We start from the raw sequence: 25,207 nt of genomic DNA on the forward strand, positions 1-25,207 counted from the left end.
TTACCAGTTGAGCCACAAGGGAAGCTTATCAAAACCTGCCCCCAAACAGACCTGGAAATTAGGAACTGCACTTGGCATCTTGCTGTAAGGCTACTAATTGTAAGATGGCAAATATTCAATAAATATATTAGTGGATACATGCAGTCATTATTGAAAATTCAGAGCATTTTTTCCCCAAGAAAATAATAATTGTCACGAGTCCACCTAAAGAGAGGCAAATATCAAACAAAGACAAAAGGTTGCTCTGGGACTTCCCTGGTGGTCCAGTGGCTAAGACTCCCCCTCTCCCAATGCAGGGGGCCTGGGTTCGATCCCTGCTCAGGGAACTAGATCCCACATGCTGTAACTAACAGTTCACCTGCCACAACTAAAGATCCAGCATGCCGCAACAAAGATCGAGATCCCTTGTGTCATAACTAAGACCTGAGACAGCCAAATAAATAAATTTTTTTCTTTTAAAAAGGCTGCTAAATTACCGCATTTAACTGTCTCCCTTGCTAGAATTCATCCAATACAAAACTGCAAGCACAGCCTCCTGAAGCATATGGTAGGTCTTGTCACTTTCACATATAACACTTTTGAGGCTCATCACTCTTTTCTAAATTAATTTCAAGCTATTTTCCCAGTGTTAAGACCCCTTTTAACATGGAACCAATATATTTACCTTAATTCCATCTGATCTGACAGTACACAGAAATCTTATGTTAAATTAGCTCCCACCTTTGCTCCCCCATCTACATCGCACAGTATGCCTCCTACTTCCACTTTCCCGACTTCCTGAACTGGACAGATCCTTTCCCTCCACAACGTCATTAGCATCTTCCTGTGACTATCACATTCCATCTTTCAGTAGAATTGCACACGTGTCTTATGCCCTTCTTGGACCTCATGCATCTATAGGTCAGCAGCTGTGTTTAAATTCTCTTCATTTAGATGTCTGCCTTGTTCCAATAGACAATAAATATCTATTGAATTCAACTGAAACAAAACTTCCATATTGGTTCAAAAGGATATCCTATGCCCTGGAATGCTATAGGGTCTGTCCCGTCAAAAAAGAAAATCAGGGGGAAACAGGACAGTGCATACACAGCTATATCTTGTTTTATTGTGGTTCAACTTACTGTCATTTACAGATATTGATTTTTTTCTTCATTGAAGATTTGTGGCAACTTTGTATTGAGCAAGTCTATTGGTGCCCTTTTTCCAACAGATTTGCTCACTCTGTGTCTTTGTCTCACATTTTGGTAATTCTCACAATATTTCAAAACTTTTCATTATTTTTACTTTTGTTATGCTGATCTGTGATCAGTAATCTTTGACATTACTATTGCCAAAAAGATTATGACTGACTGAAGGCTCAGATGATGGTTAACATATTTTAGCAATATTCTTTTTCTTTTTTAAAATTGAACTATAGTTAATATGGGCTTCCCTGGTGGCTCAGTGGTAAAGAATCTGCCTGAAATGCAGGAGATGCATGTTCGATCCCAGGGTCTGGAAGATCTCCTGGAGGAGGGCATGGCAACCCACTTCAGTATTCTTACCTGGAGAATTCCATGGACAGAGAAGCCTGGTGGGCTACAGTCCATGGGGTCACAAAGAATTGGATACAACTGAAGCAACTTAATTGGAGAAGGCACTGGCAACCCAATCCAGTACTCTTGCCTGGAAACTCCCATGGACAGAGGAGCCTAGTAGGCTGCAGTCCACGGAGGAGCCTGGTGGACTGCAGTCCATGGGGTCGCTAAGAGTCAGACATGACTAAGCGACTTCACTTTCACTTTTCACTTTCATGCATTGGAGAAGGAAATGGCAACCCACTCCAGTGTTCTTGCCTGGAGAATCCCAGGGACAGGGGAGCCAGGTGGGCTGCCCTCTATGGGGTCGCACAGAGTCGGACACGACTGACGTGACTTAGCAGTAGCAGCAGCAGCAGAAGCAACTTAATACACACACATAGTTGATATATAATACTGTATTTCTTAATTAAGGTATGTATGTCATCTTTAGACCTATGGTTATTGTACACTTAACAGACTATAGTATAGTTTAAACATAACATATATGCACTGGGAAACCAAAAAATTTGTGTTACTCATTTTATTGTGATATTCATTTTATTGCAGTGGCCTGAAACTAAACCCCAGATATATCCAAGGTACTTTAAATATAGCTTCATACTGTTATCAAAAGAACATAGATAATATACTTAATTTTTTAGTGTCAAGCAGGTACACATATTATCAAGACTACATAGAGACAGTCATCAGTTTTTACATATGTCCAGTGCTGAGACTGATGCCTCCAAGACAATCCCACCACCCTGTTTGGAAGACCGATCTTCCAGAGAAAGAAATGGCCACCCACTCCAGCATTCTTGCCTGGAGAATCCCATGGACAGAGTAGCCTGGCAGGCTACAGTCCATGGGGTTGCAAAGAGTCGGACACGACTGAAGCAACTTGGCAGCAGGGACATATAAAAGGAAGAAGGTGTTAGAATTTAGAGAAGTTGGTTGTGTCAACAAATCTAAGCACTTTTCTTAGATGTAGCTGCCAATGTGGAAGCAGTGGCTGGGATGCTAAGCAGAGAGAAACTGAGAAGAGCTTGTGGATGACCACAGGGGAAAAAAAAAAAAACACTGGAGTTTAAGTTCAGCTGAAGGGGATCCTAATAAAGGCCAGATTTCCATTTGGGATCCTGAAGATTATATTCTAAATAAAGGGTCAACTGAAAAATGTAGTTCTCCAAAGGACCAAGACTCAGCTTTGGAATCACTTCCATTCTTAACTAAACGGAGGTGATTTTCTCCTAGCCTCCTTGCCGGAAACAAAGAAAATCTTCTCTATGACACACACACACACCATCCAGAGCCTATTCAATCAAAAATAAACAGGCATATTAAATAATAAGAACGGACTAAAAACCAAGAAAAAGTAAAACAAAGAACATTAAACAGACCCAAGAAGTTCATTGGAAGTATCAGAAGTGTTTTTAAACTCTAATTAATATGTTCATAAAATAAAATTTTCCCATAAAAGACACAGCTAATCCACAGTTATAAGTCAAGACACTAGGTCCCTTTAGGAAGGAGAGTCGGGACAGTGCTGGGAGAGGCACAGGGGATTTCTGGGATGTTAACCTTGTTCTCGGAGAAGGCGATGGCACCCCACTCCAGTACTCTTGCCTGGAAAATCCCATGAACGGAGGAGCCTGGTGGGCTGCCGTCTATGGGGTCGCACAGAATTGGACACGACTGAAGGACTTAGCAGCAACCTTGTTCTAGTTTTCACCTTGTAGCGTTCACCTGCATGTCTTTGTGATAATTTATCATGCTATATACTTAAGTATCACTTATCTGTGACCCTTTAATATTGTATACTATCATATAATGTAAAAAAATTGTGTTTGTTCTTTAATAAAATTTTTTTTTATTTAAGGACTTCCCCAGTGGTCCAGTGGCTAAGACTCCACGCTCCCAATGAAAAGGGTCTGAGTTCGATCCCTAGTCAGGAAACTAGCATAGAACATGCTGTGGGTGCAGCCAAAACAAAAAAAAAAAAAAGAAAATTTCATTCAAATTTACTTAGCCCTCATCAGTTACATGGGCTAACTCTCAAACACACTTTACTAAGAATTTCATTGAATTGGCTTGTTTTTCTCCTAACATCTGTATGAGATCAACTGTACTCAATGAAAGGCAATTTTGACTAAGGACAATGAAAAACTGTGGTCTAAGGTCCAAGAAAAATAAACTTGTAATTGAAATTTTGAAGCATGATCATTTGTGAATTGAAAACGGCTAGTAGCAACTTCTTAGATGGTAAATGGTGTCAGAGCAGCCAAACAAAATGACATTTCAAGAAATAACAGTCAAATGCTTTCATAAAGGCAAATTAGTATGCAACATTTTCCATAATTTGGCCTTACAAGCTAAGCATTGCACTAAAATGTATACCTGAAGGATATGAAAAAATGAATTAAAGTCAAAAGCTCAGAGCTTGCCTGGTGGTTCAGTGGTAGAGAAACCGTATGCCAATATAAAAGACATGGGTTTAATCACTGGTCTGGGAAGATCCCACATGCTGTGGAGCAACTGAGCCCATGCACCACGGTTACTGAGCCTGTGCTCTAGAGCCAGGGAACAGCAACTATTGAACCCATGTGCCCTCAAACGCATGCTCCACGAGAGAAGCCACAGCAATAAGAAGCCTTCACACTGCAATGAAGAGGAGCCCCTGCTTGCTGCAACTAGAGAAAAGCCCTTACAGCAACCAAGACCCAGCACAGCCAAAAATAAATAAAATTATATTTTTTTTTCTTGCAATTTCAGTTTATTAATAGTTTTGTTATGATTTTAAAAACTGGATTACAAAATGCTTAACTAGCTCTTGCCACTTATTTTCAAAAAGTCCTAAATTTGGTGTATTATGACAGTTCACAAGATCTTCTCGACTTAGGGATCAAACCTAAGTCTCCACATTGGAAGTGGATTCTGTACCTCTGAGCCATCAGGGAAGCCCATTACAAGCAATATCATTGCCTCCACCCCACAAGTGGCAATTTAAAAATTATATTTTTAAAAAAAGGAAAGAAAGCCAAAGGCTCAGCAACAGCTCTTCTAGCTACTCCAAGACTCTGCTGGAGTCAAGTTGATCTAATCAATGCATTATGACTGAGAGGTTCTATTTCAGGTAGGGACGAAGTGCTAACTATCCCTTCTATACATCACAGCTATAAATTCTGGACAAAATACAAGCAAAAGTAACTACATGACAGTTTCAGAGAATGAAGAAGAGCAGGCAGTTTGGGGAGAGTGTCAAAACTCGGAAGAAATAATCAGTGCTGAAATTGAGTGTGCTGTCCTTTTGGTATTGCCCTGAGGAGGGGCTGTGTGCTGTGAGGAAGTAGAAACAGGCAGCAAGCTTACTGACTTTCTGGTCTAAGGGAACAGGAACGAAACCCTGGGCAACACAGCCTGCTCTAGAATGTGAGCGGGAAATGCAAGAAATGACAGACTCAGATAAAAGTGAAGCCCATTGGGGTACACGTGTCTCTTTCCCTTCTGGTTTCCTCAGTGTGTATGCCCAGCAGTGGGATTGCTGGATCATAAGGCAGTTCTATTTCCAGTTTTTAAAGGAATCTCCACACTGTTCTCCATAGTGGCTGTACTAGTTTGCATTCCCACCAACAGTGTAAGAGGGTTCCCTTTTCTCCACACCCTCTCCAGCATTTATTATTTGTAGACTTTTGGATCACAGCCATTCTGACTGGTGTGAAATGGTACCTCATAGTGGTTTTGATTTGCATTTCTCTGATAATAAGTGATGTTGAGCATCTTTTCATGTGTTTGTTAGCCATCTGTATGTCTTCTTTGGAGAAATGTCTATTTAGTTCTTTGGCCCATTTTTTGATTGGGTCATTTATTTTTCTGGAGTTGAGCTGTAGGAGTTGCTTGTACCCCAATGTTCATCGCAGCACTGTTTATAATAGCCAGGACATGGAAGCAACCTAGATGTCCATCAGCAGATGAATGGATAAGAAAGCTATGGTACATATACACAATGGAGTATTACTCAGCCATTAAAAATACACTTGAATCAGTTCTAATGAGGTGGATGAAACTGGAGCCTATTATACAGAGTGAAGTAAGCCAGAAGGAAAAACACCAATACAGTATACTAACGCATATATATGGAATTTAGAAAGATGGTAACAATAACCCGGTGTACGAGACAGCAAAAGAGACACTGATGTATAGAACAGTCTTATGGACTCTGTGGGAGAGGGAGAGGGTGGAAAGATTTGGGAGAATGGCATTGAAACATGTAAAATATCATCTATGAAACGAGATGCCAGTCCAGGTTCGATGCACGATACTGGATGCTTGGGGCTAGAGCACTGGAACGACCCAGAGGGATGGTATGGGGAGGGAGGAGGGAGGAGGGTTCAGGATGGGGAACACATGTATACCTGTGGCGGATTTATTTTGATATTTGGCAAAACTAATACAATTATGTAAAGTTTAAAAATAAAATAAAATTTTAAAAAATTAAAACTACAAAAAAAAAAAAAAAGTGAAGCCCAGCTTCCATGTCAGCTCTGGGTCGAGTCTGGAAGGACTGAGCATGCGCAGGTCAGACAACAAGCAGCCCAGAAAGGATGAAAAAGCTGAACTTTTACTTGAGATACCTGTCTCAGGTGAGACAGAGTTTTCAGTTTAAGTCTAGCCTCATTAATTGCCTGCTTAAAAAAAAAAAAAAAAAAGCCAAATAAACCAAACAAAATCAACACTTTACAGAGAAATGTAACAATCTGGAATTTCCACAGCGTGAGTCTTCACTGTATCCACAATGTACTTCAAAATTATTCAGCTTAAGAAAATCAGAAAACTATGACCCGACTCATTCTCAGGGGAAAAGACAATCACTATATTTCAAGCTGAAGTTTACCCAGAATTTTGGAAATAACAGGTAGACCGTAGAGTGGCTTTTACAACTCTGCTCCATGTGATAAGGAAAACTACACTCAAGATAAATCAAAAGAAATTCTCAGGAGAAAAAAAAGAAGAAATTTCAGAACTGCAAAAAAGAAAATCTGAAATAAAAAACTTATGTACAGGGCTAACGAAAGTTATTGATTCTTCAGGGAAATGATCCCAGAGGGTAATGAATGAGCATCACTGCAAATAGTAAACATCTGGGTAAATTACTTTTAAAATATATATGTGCCTTTCAGCCACTTAGACATTTACAGTTACAGAATGTTAGAACTGGAGGGACCATTAAGATTATGTATTATCAGGACTTCCCTATGGTCCAGTGGTTAAGAATCCATCTGCCAATGAGGAAGACGGGGGTTTAATCCCTGGTCAGGGAAGATCCCACATGCCACAGAGCAACTAAGCCCGAGCGCCACAGCTAGAGAAGCCCACATGCCCTAGATCCTGTGCTCTGCAACGAGAGAAGCCCCTGCAGTGACAAACCGGAGCACTGCGACTAGAGAGTGGCCCCCGCTCACTACAGCCAGAGAAAGCCGGACACAGCGACGAAGAGCCAAAAAGGAAAAATAACAACGGCAAATAAAATTTTAAAATATTTTTAAAGATTAAATATCATTTTATAGGTAAAATATCTGAGGTGCAGAAAGCAAGTGAGTGCCTGGCTCAAGGCCATAAAACAAGTTGACGTCTCCAGTAAAATTTGACATTTGTACTATCCTTTCTCAAGCTACTTGAACTCCTCAGAGTCAATTCCAGACACACCTCAGGTCCAGCACCAGATGCGTCAGCAAGCCTTCTCAGCCTTCACTTCTTCATGTGCCTCAGTTCTCTAATCAGTAAAATAGGTTGATAATGGTACCTATCTGAGAGGGTGATCATGAGTATTTAAAAATTAAAATATATAAAGTAATTTGGGGACATCCCTGGTGGCCCAGTGGTTAAGAGTCCACCTTGCAATACAGGGGATGTGGGTTCAATCCTTAGTTGGGGAACTAAGATCTCACATGCCACACAGCAACTAGGCCCTTGAGCTGCAGCTAGACAGCTCGCGTGCTGCAAGTGCTGAGCCTGGGCGCTCCAGAGCAACTAGAAGGCTGATGCGCTGCAACAGAGGATTCCCGTGATGCACCCAAGACCCGATGCAGCCAAATAAACAACCTGAACACTGTCTAGAACATAGTAAGTGCTGTATAATATTGTTTCCAACCATAATAATGCCCACTACCTGCATTTTCTAAAGCCTGTTATATCTCCCTGATGACATATTCCAGGAGGAAAAATAAAGGGTCAAAATAGAATAGTAAGTGAAAGAAGATAGACTGGAAGCTGCACGTATTCAGGCCACATTACCTACTGCCCCATCTTAGTTTGAGAGCTCCTGGGTGAAACTGGATGAAAAGCACAAGAGCCACTCTTCAGACCTTTGGAACCTTGCCAGAGGCAGACAACCATCAGCAACAGAAATAAAGCATGATGGGTGTGAATGTTTAGGATAAATAATGAAACAAGAAAGCCTTTTTCTAACAGAGAAAGTGGAATTTAGATAACACAATACTGGGACTTCCTGGTAGTCCCATGACTAAGACTCTGCTCCCAAAGCAGGGGCCAGGATTCGATCCCTGCTCAGAGAACTAGATCCCACATGCCTGCAGCTAAAGATCCTGCATGCCACAACTAAGACCTGGCAGAGCCCAATAAATAAATAATAAAGGTAAATTCTTTTTTAAAAAATAGATAAACCCAGTATTTCAACAATCACTGATCACAGTGAATAATACATGACTAGAACATAGGCTGTCATTTAACTAAGCATTACTGATTAAACTCCAACAAAATATTCCATTTCTGATTTTTCAAATCCATGGCGCAGTGGTAAAGAATTCTCCTGCCAGTGCAGGAGATACAGGAGACATGGCTTCAATCCCTGGGTCAGGAAGATCTTCTGGAGCAGGAAATGGCAACCCACCCCAGTATTCTTGCCAGGAAAATCCCATGGACAGAAGACTCTGGTGGGCTACAATCCATAGGGTCGGACACAACTGAGTGACTGAGCACACACATACACACACACACATCCAGTCACAGTACAGTAAGAACGCCCCAATATGAACTGATCTAGAAAGCAGAAGAAAAGTGGAAATAAAGTAAACCTCATCTCCAATGTCAGGAACATTCTTAATAAAGTATGCATAATGAGAGGCAAATGCAATTGTAATGAAGCATGATGGCAGTTACAAAATAACATTTCCCATGAAACAAGTAAGCAGAATGGGTGAAATAAGAGTGTCAGTAAGTGCTTTGGGGAAGGGCTGGCATTTCATTTTACAACAGATTTCTTAGATACAGAAGACCAGAACGTTCATAAGATCACTCCAAAGTTCTACTTATAGCCACAGAGATGTTGCTGATGCTACCAGTCCACTTACCATTTCTTCAACATAAGGGTAAAGCATGTCTCCAAAGTATTCTGTAGATTCAATTGGAAGCTGTGCTGGCAAATTGTCAATGGAACACATCAGAATCCCAGAGCCTTCCACACTAGGAGAAGCAACATGTTTCATTCAGATGGACAAAATTTATGTGTAAGTTCTAACTTTTCCAGATGTCTGCTTTATTATATATTTGTAATTTTGTGCCATGGTATATAAGAAAATAAACACGCCTTTTCAAATAAAAGGCTTTCCCTTCTTCAGCAACCCATTTTGAAATGCAGTACATATATGTGTGTGTGTGTGCATTTAAGTGCTCAAATTTGTATGTGGTTTTTCCACCAAGTTTTTAAATATATTGGAGCATATCTCTGGAAACTTGCATTGTTGTTGTTGTGCTGTCACTCAGTGTGGGTATTTTAGAGTAGCATATAAAAGGAAGCAAATGATATATTGTTATGTATCTCTCCCCATCTAACAGCTTTAGCAAACTCACCTGTCATGAATAATATGCTGATCTGCATCATACATGCAAAAGGGACGCTCTATGGTGGTACACTCAGTCATAAACTCAATGGATCCTCCTGTGTCCGCTGAAATGTCACATATTGCCACAAGTCTGTAAATAACATCAATACTTAGATGAGAGCATGGATCTCTGGAGTTTCCAACAGAATTAAAAATGAATAAAAATGAAAAGTGCTTAGAAATTTTTTAAAGTAGGTGGCAAATATTTCTAAGGCTCTTAGCTCTTTTTCCTATGGCTCACTGTTCAGGAAACAGATCTTCTGGGATACAGAGAATCTTCCTGATAGGAGTTTTAGTCACCACAAGCAAAAAGAAAAAGAGGAAGAGGAAGACAGGAAACGAAAAGAGATGAAACAAAAAGGAAAAATCCCTTCCCTGTAAACACTGCTAAATATAAAATAGATAACTAGTAAGGACTTATTGTACCATGGGAACTCTACTTATTACTCTGTAATGGCCTACAGGGAAAAGAACCTAAAAATGAGTGGATATAGATATATGTGGGCTTCCCTAGTGGCTCAGCAACAGAGAACCTGCCTGCAATGCAGGAGCCACAGGAGACATGGGTCCAATCCCTGGGTCAGGAAGATCCCCTAGAGGAGGGCATGGCAGCCCACTCCAGTATTCTTGCCTGGGGAATCCCATGGACAGAGGAGCCTGAAGGGCTATAGTCCAGAGTCACAAAGAGTTGGACAGGACTGAAGTGACTTAGCATGTATGCACACATATGTATTGTATAACTGGTTCACTTGCTGTACACCTGACGCCAACACAACATTGTAAATCAGCTATGCTTAGTCACTCAGTCATATATGACTCTTTGCAACCCCATGGACTGTAGCCCGCCAGGCTCCTCTGTCCATGCAATTTTTTTTTTCCAGGCAAGAATACTGGAGTGGGCTGCCATTTCCTCTTCCAGGGGATTTTCTCGACCCAGGGATAGAACCCATGTCTCCTGTATCTTGCGTTGCAGGCGGATCAACTATACTCAATAAAAAGATTTTTTTTAAAAAGCTTTCCTGGAGAAATCACTGACAACAGCCTAAAGCTGAACTCCTTAGTTAACTTTAAACAACTTAGATTTTTCAATTGCACTACCTCCACCCTGCTTAATAGTGTATAATTTTACATGTTAATACATGGAAATCTCTGAAATTATGAACAAAAGTTTCAGCCCAGGATTAGAAATCCTTTAGAGGTTGGCCACAATTTTCCTGCCCAGTCTCTAGTTTCCAACTGCCCATATAAACCCTATCCTAGGGCTAGACTATCCCACTCACTGTCTTAAATTGTGCTTTGGTGTTTCCATATTTATCAAACACCAAGCCTGTGACTTGAAATCCTTGTTCTTACTCCTCTCTAAAGACTTTGCCAAGCCCATACCCCCTCCCACTTTCTTCTAAACTCCTCTGATGTTGACTGCTCCCAGCATTACCGTGGCATTTACCTGATGCCAGCTACATGTATGAGGGTAACAGTCATATTTTTTCTTTATCACTCAGCTTAGCACAGTGCCAGGAAGACCAGGTGCTCCACAAATATGTATGGATTACTTAATTTATTCAACATTAGTTATTATTTGAATGAACTTTGTACTTCAAACAACATACTGGATATCTGTGGTCAAGACAAATAGGGCCCTTATCCTTAAGGAGATTAAGTTCTAGTAAGGCAGGAAAAATCATAAATACAAGAAAATTTAAAATCATAAACAAAAGAATTTCAGGGGAAAAAACAGTAACAAACTGATGAGAGATGGGAATGGGGAAGCAAGTACAGACCTCTCTGAGGAGTTTGATTTTGAGCTACATGTGGATTCATAGAAGTTAAGAGAAGAGAATTTCAAGAAGGAGGGAAGGAAATAGACTCATAGACACAGAAAACAAATTTAGGGTTACCAATGGGCACAGCAGGTGAGGGAGGGATAAATTAGGAGTTTGGGATTAATAGATACACACTACTATATATAGAATAGATTTTTTAAAAGGACCTACTGTATAGCACAGGGAACTATATTTAGTATCTTATTATAACCTATAATGGAAAAGATTCTGAAATAGAATATATATATATATATATATATAAACTGAATTACTGTGCTTACACCTGAAACTAACATGGCATTGTAAATCAACTATGCTTCAATAAAAAATAAACTGGCTGCCTAGGGCAAAAAGAAAGAAAGAAAGAAAGAAAAAGAAACCTTGTTATATCAGTTCTCCCTAACATGTTATCACAGAGTTCAGTGATCACTTAACACAGATCACTTAAGCCCAGAACACTTTTTCTAACTTTGGGGATGTTGCTTTATACATATGTATAACTGAACTACTTTGCTGTACACTTGAAACTAACAACATTGTAAATCATTATACTTCAATTTAAAAATAAGAGACAGAGAGAGAGAAGGTTAACTGTCAAATATTGCCAGGATATTAAGTAAGGTGGAAGAAGTACAAGCTGGAATCAAGATTGCCAGGAGAAATATCAATAACCTCAGATATGCAGATGACACCACTCTTATGGCAGAAAGTGAAGAGGAACTAAAAAGCCTCATGATGAAAGTGAAAGAGGAGACTGAAAAAGTTGGCTTAAAGCTCAACATTCAGAAAACTAAGATCATGGCATCTGGTCCCATCACTTCATGGCAAATAGATGGGGAAACAGTGGAAACAGTGGCAGAATTTATTTTTGGGAGGCTCCAAAATCACTGCAGATGGTGATTGCAGCCATGAAATTAAAAGACGCTTGCTGCTTGGAAGGAAAGTTATGACCAACCTAGATAGCATATTCAAAAACAGAGACATTATTTTGTCAACAAAGGTCCGTCTAGTCAAGGCTATGGTTTTCCCAGTAGTCATGTATGGATGTGAGAGTTGAACTGTGAAGAAAGCTGAGCACAGAAGAATTGATGCTTTTGAACTGTGGTGTTGGAGAAAACTCTTGAGAGTCCCTTGGACTGCAAGGAGATCCAACCAGTCCATTCTAAAGGAGATCAGTCCTGGGTATTCATTGGAAGGACTGATGCTAAAGCTGAAACTCCAGTACTTTGGCCACCTCATGAGAAGAGTTGACTCACTGGAAAAGACTCTGATGCTGGGAAGGATTGGGGGCAGGAGGAGAAGGGGACCACAGAGGATGAGATGGCTGGATGGCATCACCAACTCGATGGACATGGGTTTGGGTGAACTCCGGGAGTTGGTGATGGACAGGGAGGCCTGGTGTGCTGCAATTCATGGGGGTCTCAAAGAGTCGGACACGACTGAGCAACTGAACTGAACTGAACTGAAGGCAGACAACCAGTTACTAACAGTCAAGTCCTGTGCTATTTGGATCCCTGTGTGTGATACTCTCCCAGTGGGCCTGCTGCTGAACACTGCTGTCATTGCTGAAGTCCTTACTTGTGTGGCAATGCAGGGCAGCCTTCAACACCAGCAACTGGGGACTTGCCTGGAGCCAGGAGACTCTGAGCATCTTGGCGGGTGAGTAGACGAGGGGTGTTCTGTTCCCAGTAGATCCCGTTAATTAAACAAGTTGTATAGGGTGCAATCTGGAAAGGAAATTCTAAGTTCAACAAGATAGGAAATAGCCCTTTTCAGTGCAGTGTGTTGAAAGAGAACTATCAGTAAAATTCATGAGAAACAACATTACCTCTAACTGACTTTGTTATTTGCCAAGTCAGTGGCTACATTTTGAAGGAAAGGCAATAAATATCCACCCAGATTTTGGTGGAGAACTACCTCATAGAAAAACATATGAACATAAATATAATCAGTATCAGTGTTCTACAATATACTGCATAGCCGATAAAAGAGAAATAGAAATTTAAGCAACCAAGTGTTCTATTTCCAGCTCAGCCTCTAGTAGAGTATGATCTAAAGCATTCTACCTCAACTTCCCTGGGTTCTGTTTTCCTTACCTGCCAGATGGGGATAATATGTACCCCATTCCTCAATGGAATGCTGTGAAGATTAAATCAGATAACATCTGTAAGCTCCATGGACAAATGTGCAACATGCATGCATACATGATAACTAGGTCATTATAAGTTTTAGGATGCATCCAATCACCAATACTTCTGTGATTGGGGAAAAGAGAAGGGATGGAAATTTACTAGGTTCAAAATTTTTCAATTTGAAACTAGTTTTTATAATTCCTGTTTCTCAAGCATCTCAAGCATTCTCAAGGTGCAGGTAAAGGTCCTTCTTCTATAACATGCTTTACATGTTATAACACTGAATTTCATACCAAAATCTATAAATGCTATATTTGTTCAAACATTTAAAATTATTTAAAACCTGCCTTTCCACAATAGGTGCATGCATTTTTGTTGGCTAATTTTGAGGAGGATGAATGCATAACCAATGACTACAGAGCACACATATATTATCCCTTTTACAAGATGAGACCATCGTGTCCCCAGCAGAAGGATGTGAATTGGAAGTAACTTTTGTACAGTGGAGACCATACTATTTCACGCTGGTTCCCTGTAATCAAAATGTATTTCAAGATGGCTGGCCGAGATTGTGATTGCAACTTGTGGTCATAGAAATGATGGACCAATGTTGAAATCAAAACTCATCCACATTGTGCTTTGTCCAAGTACTAACTCACGATAAATACAGAAAACAGTAACCCACAGGAAATGGTTTAGAGCTCTTAAGCATGTGCAGACCTCAAGTAGAAAGAGAGTCAGTGAAGAAAAGGGCACACCCACAGAAGCCACAAAGTTACCAGGCAAAGGCCACTCCAAACATCAATAAAAGCCAACAATTCCTAAGAACAACTCATAATACCCAAAGGACTCACAACAAATCAACACGGGGAACTGAAAATCAAGGTACACATTCACAATTTCTCGCCTTAAAAACAGCCCTAACTATAGTGTATCATGAGCAAGTAACTCAAAAGCTAGGTCTGATACTCACATCAGTATTAAAACGGCTAATGTAGCGCTCGGGGTATTTGTCATACTCTACAGGGTCATATACACCATCTGTTTTCCTGACAAGATGATGATGGCGACTTAACACTGTCCCGTACACTTTTCTCAGGTCTTGCAGAGGAGAAAGAAATTAGTAAAGTGGGTCACAAGTGATATAGGTTTATGATGATAAAATATTATAATGCACAAACTGTTAAAAACAGTCAAAGATACATATAGTCACTCTCTCTTCCCCCCTCCTCACCTCCATTTTGGGAAACTTCTTTTAATTCATGTGGCTCCACATACTCACAAGGTAATTCATTGAAGATTTCTTGGGCTCCCTGTAAATAATGCATGAGTAAACATTTTAAAATCAATTGGAAAAGAGCCAATATGTTTTCCTCACTTCCTCAAAAGGCTCCAACTCACTTTCCCCACAATTACAAGCTCTACCTGCCCTGCCTTGCAGCTGGGACCACAGCAGGAAAGTACGGAGGAGCTTCTTGCATACAGCCTGCAAACCATTTAAACACCACTCATTGGAGGGGGGGATTCCCAGGTGGCTCACTGGGTAAAAGAAAACACTGCAGTACAGGAGACACGGGAGATGTGGGTCCACTCCCTGGGTCGGGAAGATCACCTGAAGGAGGCAACCGGAGGCAACTCACTCCAGTATTCTTGCCTGGAGAATCTCACAGGCAGAGAAAGCTGGCAGGCTATGGTCCATCGGCTCACAAAGAGCTGGACACAATTGAAGGGACTGAGCACGTACGAATGCATGTTGGGCTTTAATTTTTTACTTAAAGTTATTCAGCACAGACACAAAAGTGTTTAGAATTGAGAGTACAATATTTCTATTTAACTTTTGTTCCATTGCAGAAATTATTTGAAGTGGGGAAACTGTATTTCCTACCAAAAAAAAAAAAATCACATGACTATCTCACAGTATACTATAGCGATGTCCTGTTTGTAAAACAGTCTCATGGAAGAAAGATCTATTTTACAATTATAAGTTTCTCTGCTGCTGCTGCTGCTAGGTCGCTTCAGTCGTGTCTGACTCTGTGCGACCCCATAGACGGCAGCCCACCAGGCTCCCCTGTCCCTGGGATTCTCCAGGCAAGAACACTGGAGTGGGTTGCCATTTCCTTCTCCAATGCATGAAAGTGAAAGTGAAGTCACTCAGTTGTGTCCGACTCTTAGTGACCCCAAGGACCGCAGCCTACCAGGCTCCTCCATCCATGGGATTTTCCAGGCAAGAGTACTGGAGTGGGGTGCCATTGCCTTCTCCGATAAGTTTCTCTAGGGGATCACAAATGCATTCTTAAAACTACCCCAGAAGGAAGAAAATAAGAGTTCTAGTCTTATTAGTTTGGAGAAGGCAATGGCACCCCACTCCAGAACTCTTGCCTGGAAAACCCCATGGATGGAGGAGCCTGGTGGGCTGCGGTCCCTGGGGTCGCTAGAGTTGGACACGACTGAGCGACTTCACTTTCACTTTTCACTTTCATGCACTGGAGAAGGAAATGGCAACCCACTCCAGTGTCCTTGCCTGGAGAATCCCAGGGATGGGGGAGCCTTGTGGGCTGCCATCTCTAGGGTCGCACAGAGTCGGACACGACTGAAGTGACTTAGCATAGCATAGTATAGCATAGTCTTATTAATTATAAGACTTATAACAATAGTTATAGGTTATAAGACTTATTAATTATGACATAATTATAGCTATAAGACTTATTCTAGTCTTGAATTAAGTTTCTTAGCATCTCATCTTGGGGTTACTTCTAACTTTTGGGCCATCTCAGACTGAGGTAAAATAGAGCACCCTAAGAACAGAACTTTTCACTGCAAGGAATTATCTGTCTAAAAAGAAAAGAAAAAGCATTCAAAGCCCCTGACAGCTTGGAATCAACTAAAAGCAAAAAGAGTAAGTTTGGACCAGTACTGTTCTTTACTACAGGAAAAGTTCATAGGTAAGAAAAGTACCAAGAATAGAATGCCCAGTCATGGAAAAGAAAGGCTCTGAAGCATCAACAAAATGCCCACATCCTTCAGGTTAGTGCCCGAGTTCCAGACTGCTTTACGGAAAGAAGACAATTGGAATTTACCTTAGATACATTACCAGTCCCTGTGAACACAAATGTTAAGGGCCCTATGGACTTCGGCATCAAACCCAGAGATATTTCATAGCCAGCATCGCGGACAGCTTGCACAGCCTGACCACTGTTCCTGTAGTTATGAGCCATGCCAATGTGCTGCAAACAAGCATATGTGATTCACATTAGTTGACCACCCATGACACGTTTCTATGTTTAAAATGTGACGTGTTTAAAAAAAAAAAATGAGACACAATAAACATCTCACCATAAAAGGTGTGTGATGTCCCAAAGCAAGGAGCCTTAAACCCATCCCATGAAGAATGTTGATTATTCCTGTTGCAGAATCAGACCGACAGAAAGACGGTTAGTTAGGAGAACTGGAAACTCTTCTCTCTGCCAGTTCTCCAACCTGCTCCATGCCCTGAGGAAGCATGGACCACAGCATCTCAGGTTTGGAAGGGGCCCTAGAAGTTATCTATCCATTCCCTCAAATTTCTGCCATCAAAAGTATTAACCCAGCTGCACCCACCTTCTGTCCCCTCCACTTCCAATCCTGCTAAAATGGAAAGAGTGTGCCTCTTCTTCTCTAAGGTTAATCTTTCCACCTTTGCTCCAGATCCCATCCTTCCTGTCTCACTCAGGAATTTACTCTGGAATTATGTCCTCTTTCTAACCCTCTCTATTGGTTAATTCTTAACATTTAAACACACCTCCATTTCTCGGGTACCAAAAACAAATGAACATGTGGAAAACAAAGTCACCATTAACCTTATGACCCCTCCTCCCACCCTCAGCTATTTCAGTGACCTACACAGCTAAACTCGGTGGACACTTTGCAGACCTTGACTTACTTGTCAGAGGCATTTGGCAATGTGTACTTAGTCACTCAGTTGTGTCTGATTCTTTGTGACCCCATGGACTGTACCCAGCCAGGCTCCTCTCTCCATGGGGATTCTCCAGGCCAGAATACTGCAGTGGGTAGCCTTTCCCTTCTCCAGGGGATCTTCCCAACCCAGGGATCGAACCCAGGTCTCCTGCATTGCAGGCAGATTCTTTAGTCTGAGCCACCAGGGAAGCCCAAGAATACTGGAGTATGTAGACTATCCCTTCTCCAGGGGAACTTCCAGACCAAGGAATCATACTGGGGTCTCTTGCACGGCAGGCAGATTATAGAGCTTCTTTTTGTTGAAACTCTCTTCCCTCAGCGTGCCTGGCTTGAACACACCATCACCCTAAATTTCTTCATGCTCCTCTTTGCATGCCTATTCTTTGTATATTAGTGTCCCCTGCCCCTTGCTTAACACTGTCACCCCCAGGATTTTGTTCTAGGCTCTCTTCTCTTCAATCTCTACATTTTTATTTTCCTGAGCTAAACTCATTCATTCCTAAATTTCAGGTATTCTCTGTATGCTGATGACTACAAGTCTATCTCTAACACAGATATTTTATTTCAAGACCCAGTCAACTACCTCATGGATTTCTCATTTTGGATGTCCTTCAAATAGCAAAAACTTAGCATGCCCGTAGTGAGGACCTCAGCATCCATTCTCCCCTTCTTCTTTCTTGGAAGAGAACTTTCCCTCTCCATATCTCTGACAAATTTTCTTTGATCTTTTTTCTGATGTTTACTTTTAAGGAATAACTTATATACTATAGATCACACCAATTTAAAGTCTAAACTTTGTTAACTGTTAACAAATGTACACACCCATCTTCCCACCAACGTAATTAAGATATAGGCTACTCCCATCAACCAGTCAATCCTCCCCAAGCTTTGGTTCCGAACAACTGATTCTATTTCTGTCTGTGTAGCATAGTTTCTTCTATAGTTGCACACAAATGAAATTTTAAATATTTATTATTCTTTCGTCTGTCTTACTCTTACTCAGAATAATGCTTTTGAGATTCATGCATACTTTGTGTGTATAAGAAGTTTGCTTCTTTTTATTGCTGAGGAGTGTTCCATTCTATGGCTATACTGCAATTTATTTATCCATTCCTCTGCTGATTGCCTGGGCTATTACGAATGAAGCTACTACAAATAATTCTTGACAAATAATAATTTGCTTCTCTTGACAAATGCCTATAATGTATTTTGTACATTGATATTCAAGAATTTTATTTCTTCGTGAGTTGTGTCTTGCAAGGATTTGCCTATTTTGTCAACATTGTCGTATTTATTGGCCTATCCATAATATTCCCTTATCCTTTTAAAATCTGTGACGTATATAGTGATAATTCCTGTTGTATTCCTAATATTGCTTTTTTGAAATGTGGCTTCTCTGTCTCTTTTCTTAAAAATTAATCTAACTGGAAGTTTATAAAATTTACTGATTTTTTAAAAAATAACCAGCTTTTAGTTTTTGCTTTCTTCTTTTCTAATCAAAGCATTAAATGCTATAAATTTCCTTCTAAACAGCATTTTACCTGCCTTCAACAAATTTTTGTGTGCTGTTTTAATTCTTCATTCAATTAAAAATATTTCCTAATTTTTCCTGTGAGATCTTCTGCACTCATGAATTATTTTTAAAAACGTGGTTTATCTTCCAAATATTGGAAATTTTCTAGATATCTTTGCATTATAATACCAAAGTTAATTTTATTATAGTCAGAGCACATACTCTATGGTTTTTAAACTTTTGAATTTATTGAGGATTTTTTTGTGACCCAGCACATGGCCCATCTAGGTAGATGTTCCACATGACCTGAAAGGAATGTTTATTCTGTTCTGCAAGTTGCTAGGTGGAATGCTGGGTGCGCAAGAACTGTCGCTGATGTCACGGTGGTTGATAGTGCTGTGTGTTCCGTACCTTACAAATTTTCTGTCTACTTATTCTGACAATCACAGACCTTCAAGTAGTCTGCTTCTGCTGCTAAGTCGCTTCAGTCGTGTCCGACTCTGTGTGACCCCATAGATGGCAGCCCACCAGGCTCCTCCGTCCCTGGGATTCTCCAGGCAAGAACACTGGAGTGGGTTGCCATTTCCTTCTCCAATGAATGAAAGTGAAAAGTGAAAGTGAAGTCGTGTCCGACTCCTAGTGACCCCATGAACTGCAGCCTACAAGGCTCCTCCGTCCATGGGATTTTCCAGACAAGAGTATTGGAGTGGGGTGCCATTGCCTTCTCTGATCTCCACATCTTACCTCTCCCATTTCACCCTTTCTTCCATCCTTCAAATTTCTCATCACCAGACTGACCTCTCTTTCCAGCTCCCAAACAGAAAAATTCCAAGCCTATCCATAGCTGTTGTCCTTCTCTCTGTTCCTTTTCTTTATCTCTGTAATAAATGTAGTGTCTCATTTTATTCCCCCGATATTCATCATCCTTACTCACACTCCCCCATGTTTATTTTTATTGGTGGAAATGAACACTCCCATCCCCTTGCCACAGAAAAAACAGTTACTTTTCAGGAAAATTTAGAAAGTGAGCGATGTAACAGCCTTGGATACCTACCTGCCACACCTGCCCACTGTCCAAATGCCACCACCCGTATTCCTCTATGATCCACCATTTTCTCATAATCAATAAGTCGGATTTCCTGAAGAAATGATAAAAAATTTCTAAATCATCCAGCTTAATTTCAGTGGGTAGAACACATATATGAGCAAGTGGGTATTTCACATTTTTCCCTCTTATAAAATATATCTTGACTTGCTAACAGAAGTTACCATGAGGTGCACCATGAAACATTTAGAAAATGCTGGGTCACAAACCAAGGATAGGTTTGTGATGAGAAATGAAAGAATGCTCCTAGCAGGATGCTAATGCCCCTTGATGGCAGGCAATAAAATAACAAAGGCATGATATCTTTTAACTTTTAGCCCAGCACCATCAACCAATATTTCTACATAATGCCCCACTCATCCTCACATCCTTCCCTCTAGTCTCAAAAACAAGTCCTTCCTGAGACTAATCCCTGTGAGCTAGATCCCAACTTTTTTCTGTGTCTTCCAAGACCACTCTTGAACTTATTCTCTTTACTGCATTGTCTCTCTTTACTATGTTCCTTCCCCTCAGCCATTCTAAATATGCCCAAGTCTCCCTTATACCTTAAAAACGACAACAAAACACCCTCTCAAGTCCATACACGCAAATCTATCTCATTCTCTCTCTTCCTCTTCTTCTCTCTCTTTCTGACTCTCTTAGTATCTCTTTCTCTTTCTCTCTGTTTTCTCTCTTCAGGCTTTCACAAGCAAGCTTTATTTAAAAGATAAAATAAGCTGCTTGTTTTTCACTTCCTCATTTTCACTAAAAATCATATCCTTCCCCTTTCCTTTCCTTCCAAGAAAAGGGAATCTTCCCTTTCTCTTGGAAATCCTCTATTAATTCATACTTAAAAGCTACTAACACATTGTAATTATAGAATGTCTTAAATACTCTATTTCCTCAAAGATAATATAATTTTTACCATGTCCATGTATTTAAGAATATTTAATATTCATCCAACTCCAAGTCATTTGTTACAAAAATGTTGCCCAAAAGCAGCCCTGCTGGGTCTGTTTTCATTAATTTTCTTGAAATGAACAAAAGTTCATACAACCCAAAAAAAAAGTTTCTGAAGTACTTTTTGAGGAGTTTATCTGCTTAACGTGAAACATTCTTAATATTTTCATTAATTAGTTTTTGAATTTGTTCTTTTGAAACACTGAAAATTAGCTGTAGTCTCTGTTTAGTGAATTTGAAAAGAGTAAGAATGTATTCTGGATACCTATATAAAATACATTTTCCTCTACTGCTTTTACTGTTCATGAAATTCTCCTGTCCTCTGCCTACTGTCAAATGCTAGTCTAGTTTCTAAGGGCCTAATATCTTTACTCCAGGACTTAGACCTTGGACTTCTCTATCCACACTTACTCCCTGTCCTCATCCAATCTCATGGCTTTAGATACCTTCTAGTCTCTGACAACTGTGTATCAGGAGGAGCTGGCTTCCTGAACTACAGATCACATTCAGTGGCCCACTCAGCTTCTCCCCTTCAATGTCTAATGGACAAATTAAACTCAACAGGCCCTAAACCCAACTCTCGATCCTTCCAAACAAGCCCGTTCCTCTGACAGTGGCATCATCTCAATCTAAGGCAACTCCTTTGTTACTGAAACCAAAATCCGTTCAGAGTCAGCTGACTCCTCTCTTTCTCTCATAGTCCACACTCACTTCATCAGTGACTCCTGTGGGCTCAGACCTCTAAAATATACGCAGGTTTTGTCCATGTGTCACAACCTCTGCTTCTGCCACCTCCGTGCAAGCCACCATCATTGGCAGCCTAGCATCTGGACTAGTCCAGACTAACAGTCTTATTAATTTTGTTCTCCTCTCACTTCCAACTGTTATTCACACAGCAGGGCAGAAAAAGCATCTTAGAATATGATTTTCTCTAATCCTCTACTCAAAAAGACTGTCAGGGCTTTGTATTACTATTCTCTTAGCTTAGCAGACTTTGCCCAGATGGATATGGCTTGACCCTTCATCACCAAAGGTTTGCTCAGTTTCAACTTAGCGATGAGGCTCTCTCTAGCCATCCTATTTAAACTAGCATTGTCATCTCCCCCAGTGCCCAGCACTCCTTTTTTCTACTGTATCATATTTACCTCCATTACATATATCACCAAGCAATGTATGAGGTGTCATTTATTTATCATTTGTCTCCTTCCACTCAAACATAAGCTCTGTTCATTGCAGTAATCAGTGTCAGACACAGTGTAGGCACTTGGTAAATACTTGCTGAGTGAATACTCTGTAATTTAAATAGATGCTAGTTTTTCCACAGTACTAATAATCTCAAAAAAGTTTTTTTTCCCTTATGAATATGTAAAAATAAATGTAAAAATAGTCTCCAGTCCAGTTCTGGTACTACAGAGCATCCTCAGTCAATTTGCTTCACCTCTCTGGGCTCCATCTGAAAAATTAGGGTCGTGGGTTGTATGATCCCTAAGGTTCTTTTCAGCTCTTAAATTCTACTCGGCTATATTTGACCAATTAACCTTATAAATTAATGATCATTTGGGACAAATGCTTCTATCATTCTTTCCATTTTAGAATACAAAAGGAATGAAATATGTTTGATTCTTCTTTTTATGACCCTGCCCTGCAGAGGAGCCCTAACAGCAGCAGAACTATTCAAGCACTATCTTACAGATCATCTTTCCTGTTGAGGTGAATAACATGATGTATTTCCTAGATGCTAAAAGAAAACTAAAACTCCGCTTGACAGTTAAAAGCAAAAAAAAAAAAAGTTTCAGTGTTAACATTTATGAATATTGCCCACTAAATACCTGTTTTAGGATCTCATCCAGCAAACCCATATTGGCCTCCTGAGCCTTTATTGTGTGGGAGAAGAATGCATAAGTCTTCTTGGGCATTAATTTTTCCTCTGGCGGTCTTTTAACTCCCAAAATTAGACAAGCTTCAGAAATATCCTCTTGGAGAATGCCACCAGCTTTGACATATTCCTGGGAATGCAATTTTGATTGAAAGTTATTCCCCTGATTTGTTGTATTCATATTTTCTTTACCAAATAAATTTAGCAGTTAAAGACACAAACTTTTGAAAGAATAAAACATAAGGAACAAATAATGGGAAAACGACTTCTAAAATTCTTACTTGCTGACTAAAGATGAATTTAACATGTTTGACTTTTGCAGCAAAAACAAAAATCAGAAAATTCAGCACATAATTTTATTTGAGAACAGTTGACTCATTGGAAAAGACTCTGATGCTGGGAGGGATTGGGGGCAGGAGGAGAAGGGGACGACAGAGGATGAGATGGCTGGATGGCATCACTGACTCGATGGACGTGAGTCTGAGTGAACTCCGGAGTTGGTGATGGACAGGGAGGCCTGGCGTGCTGCGATTCACGGGGTCACAAAGAGTCGGACACGACTGAGCAACTGAACTGAACTGAATAGCCACTAACACACTAGAACACGTGATTTAAATATTCTTGTAAAATATATGTTTTTCAACAATGCTGTGAAACATGAAATGGTAATAGTAATTTATTGTTGTTATTGTTGTTTAGTCACTAAGTTGTGTTTGACTCTTTGCAATCCCACAGACAGGAGTCTGGCAGGCTCCTCTGTCTGCAGAATTTCCTAGGCAAGCATACTGGAGTGGGTTGCCATTTTCTTCTCCAGGGGATCCTCTTGATACAGGGATTGAACCCATGTCTCCTGCATTGGCAGGTGGATTCTTTATCACTGAGCCACCAGGGAAGCCCAGTAATTTATTTCTTTAGTATATTTTTAAAAGAAAGACATAAATCTGCAACATTTTCTTTTCTTTCTTTTTTGGGGAGTGGGGTTCAATTAGTATTTACTATTGTCCTACTCTGTACAGTGGATTGTGATAGAGATGAGATAAAACCCAAAGAAAGACAAACAAGCTTCCTCCTGTAAAGGAGCTCACAAAATATTGTAGAAAGTATCAGAGGCACAATATATTAGGTTGAATTCAAAAGAATAGTATGATTATTCTTAATATGAATAATCATTACTTAATGATAATTAGTATGATTATTAATAATCTAAATGATATATTAATTTAACAGATATTGAGATAACTCTCAATGGAAATACAGAAATTTAAGTTAATCTAAAAGGCTGAGTTGGATTTGGAGGAACAGAGATAGGAAATACAAGGTGCTAATACCAGTAAGAGGTATTGAAGAAACACATACAAATATTGAGATGGGAAAGTAAGGAGATGTTTAGGGCATAATAAGTGAATCAATTTAGAAAAGTAGATTGAATATCATCATTGTGAATATGATCTTTGTTAAATAAAAATTATAATCATTGATATTTATTAATAAATTACTGTATGCTTTGCTAAGCTCTTTGGGTGAATTATTTAATTCTCAAAACTCCCATGAGGTAGATGCTATTATTATCCCCATTTTATCAATGGGAAACCCGAGCTTTACACATTAAACTGAGGTTTCATAACTAGTACATAGAGGCCACAAAGAATTATTTCAGATTTTTAAATAAAAGGGTAGCATAATCCCAGGGATGGGGGAGCCTGGGTTGCCATCTATGGGGTTGCACAGAGTCGGACACGACTGAAGTGACTTAGCAGCAGCATGATCCAGGCAGAATTTTTAAGGCATCAGAGGTGGCAGTTAAATAAAAGGAAGATAAATCTAGTTAGGAATCTACTTGAAAGGGAAGCATAAATCTAGAGAAGAGACAGTAAAAGTAATAAACATGTTCATGTCTGGTTTCTCTGAAAACAATCTGCCCATTTATAGTAGACTGGTTAAACACATCATGATAAATCAGAGAGCAATAATAACAGAGTAATTACTACATAGACATTAAATAGAATGAAGCTGATTTCTATGAACTGACATAGATAGATTTCCAGGATATGCCTTCAGTTCAGTTCGGTTCAGTCACTCAGTCATGTCCAATTCTTTGTGACCCCACGGACTGCAGCACACCAGGTTTCACTGTCCATCACCCTCTCCCAGAGTTTGCTCAAACTCCATCCATCAAGTCGGTGATGCCGTCAAACCACCTCATGCTCTGTCATCCCCTTCTCCTCCTGCCTTCAATCTTTCCCAGCATCAGGGAATATGCCAAAGAACAAAGCAAGGTGTGAAAGAGTATATGCAGTACACAAGGTTCTGCATAAGATTAAAAGGAAAATAAGAAAACACATAACACACATTTTTGTAAGAAGAAACAGGAATGATAGATCAGAAACTAATGAAAACAGTAGCCTACA

At 40.0% G+C, this 25,207-nt stretch overlaps 1 protein-coding gene across 3 annotated transcripts in view; it reads right to left on the reverse strand.

The window, feature by feature from the left end:
* The window catches only part of AASS (aminoadipate-semialdehyde synthase), an 83,823-nt gene that overhangs the window by 48,608 nt on the left and 10,008 nt on the right, over nt 1-25,207 (reverse strand). For all 3 annotated transcript variants that reach the window (XM_061414547.1, XM_061414546.1, XM_061414545.1), the window contains 9 exons: nt 22,753-22,929; nt 19,934-20,018; nt 16,746-16,813; nt 16,490-16,636; nt 14,647-14,725; nt 14,386-14,513; nt 12,859-13,007; nt 9,426-9,548; nt 8,927-9,038 (listed from right to left, as the gene is read on the reverse strand). In XM_061414547.1, the coding sequence (XP_061270531.1) occupies nt 8,927-9,038; nt 9,426-9,548; nt 12,859-13,007; nt 14,386-14,513; nt 14,647-14,725; nt 16,490-16,636; nt 16,746-16,813; nt 19,934-20,018; nt 22,753-22,929 (1,068 nt within the window). The remainder of the gene's footprint in view (nt 1-8,926; nt 9,039-9,425; nt 9,549-12,858; nt 13,008-14,385; nt 14,514-14,646; nt 14,726-16,489; nt 16,637-16,745; nt 16,814-19,933; nt 20,019-22,752; nt 22,930-25,207) is intronic.

The sequence above is a fragment of the Bos javanicus genome, chromosome 4, assembly GCF_032452875.1.
Source record: "Bos javanicus breed banteng chromosome 4, ARS-OSU_banteng_1.0, whole genome shotgun sequence".
NCBI lineage: Eukaryota > Metazoa > Chordata > Mammalia > Artiodactyla > Bovidae > Bos > Bos javanicus.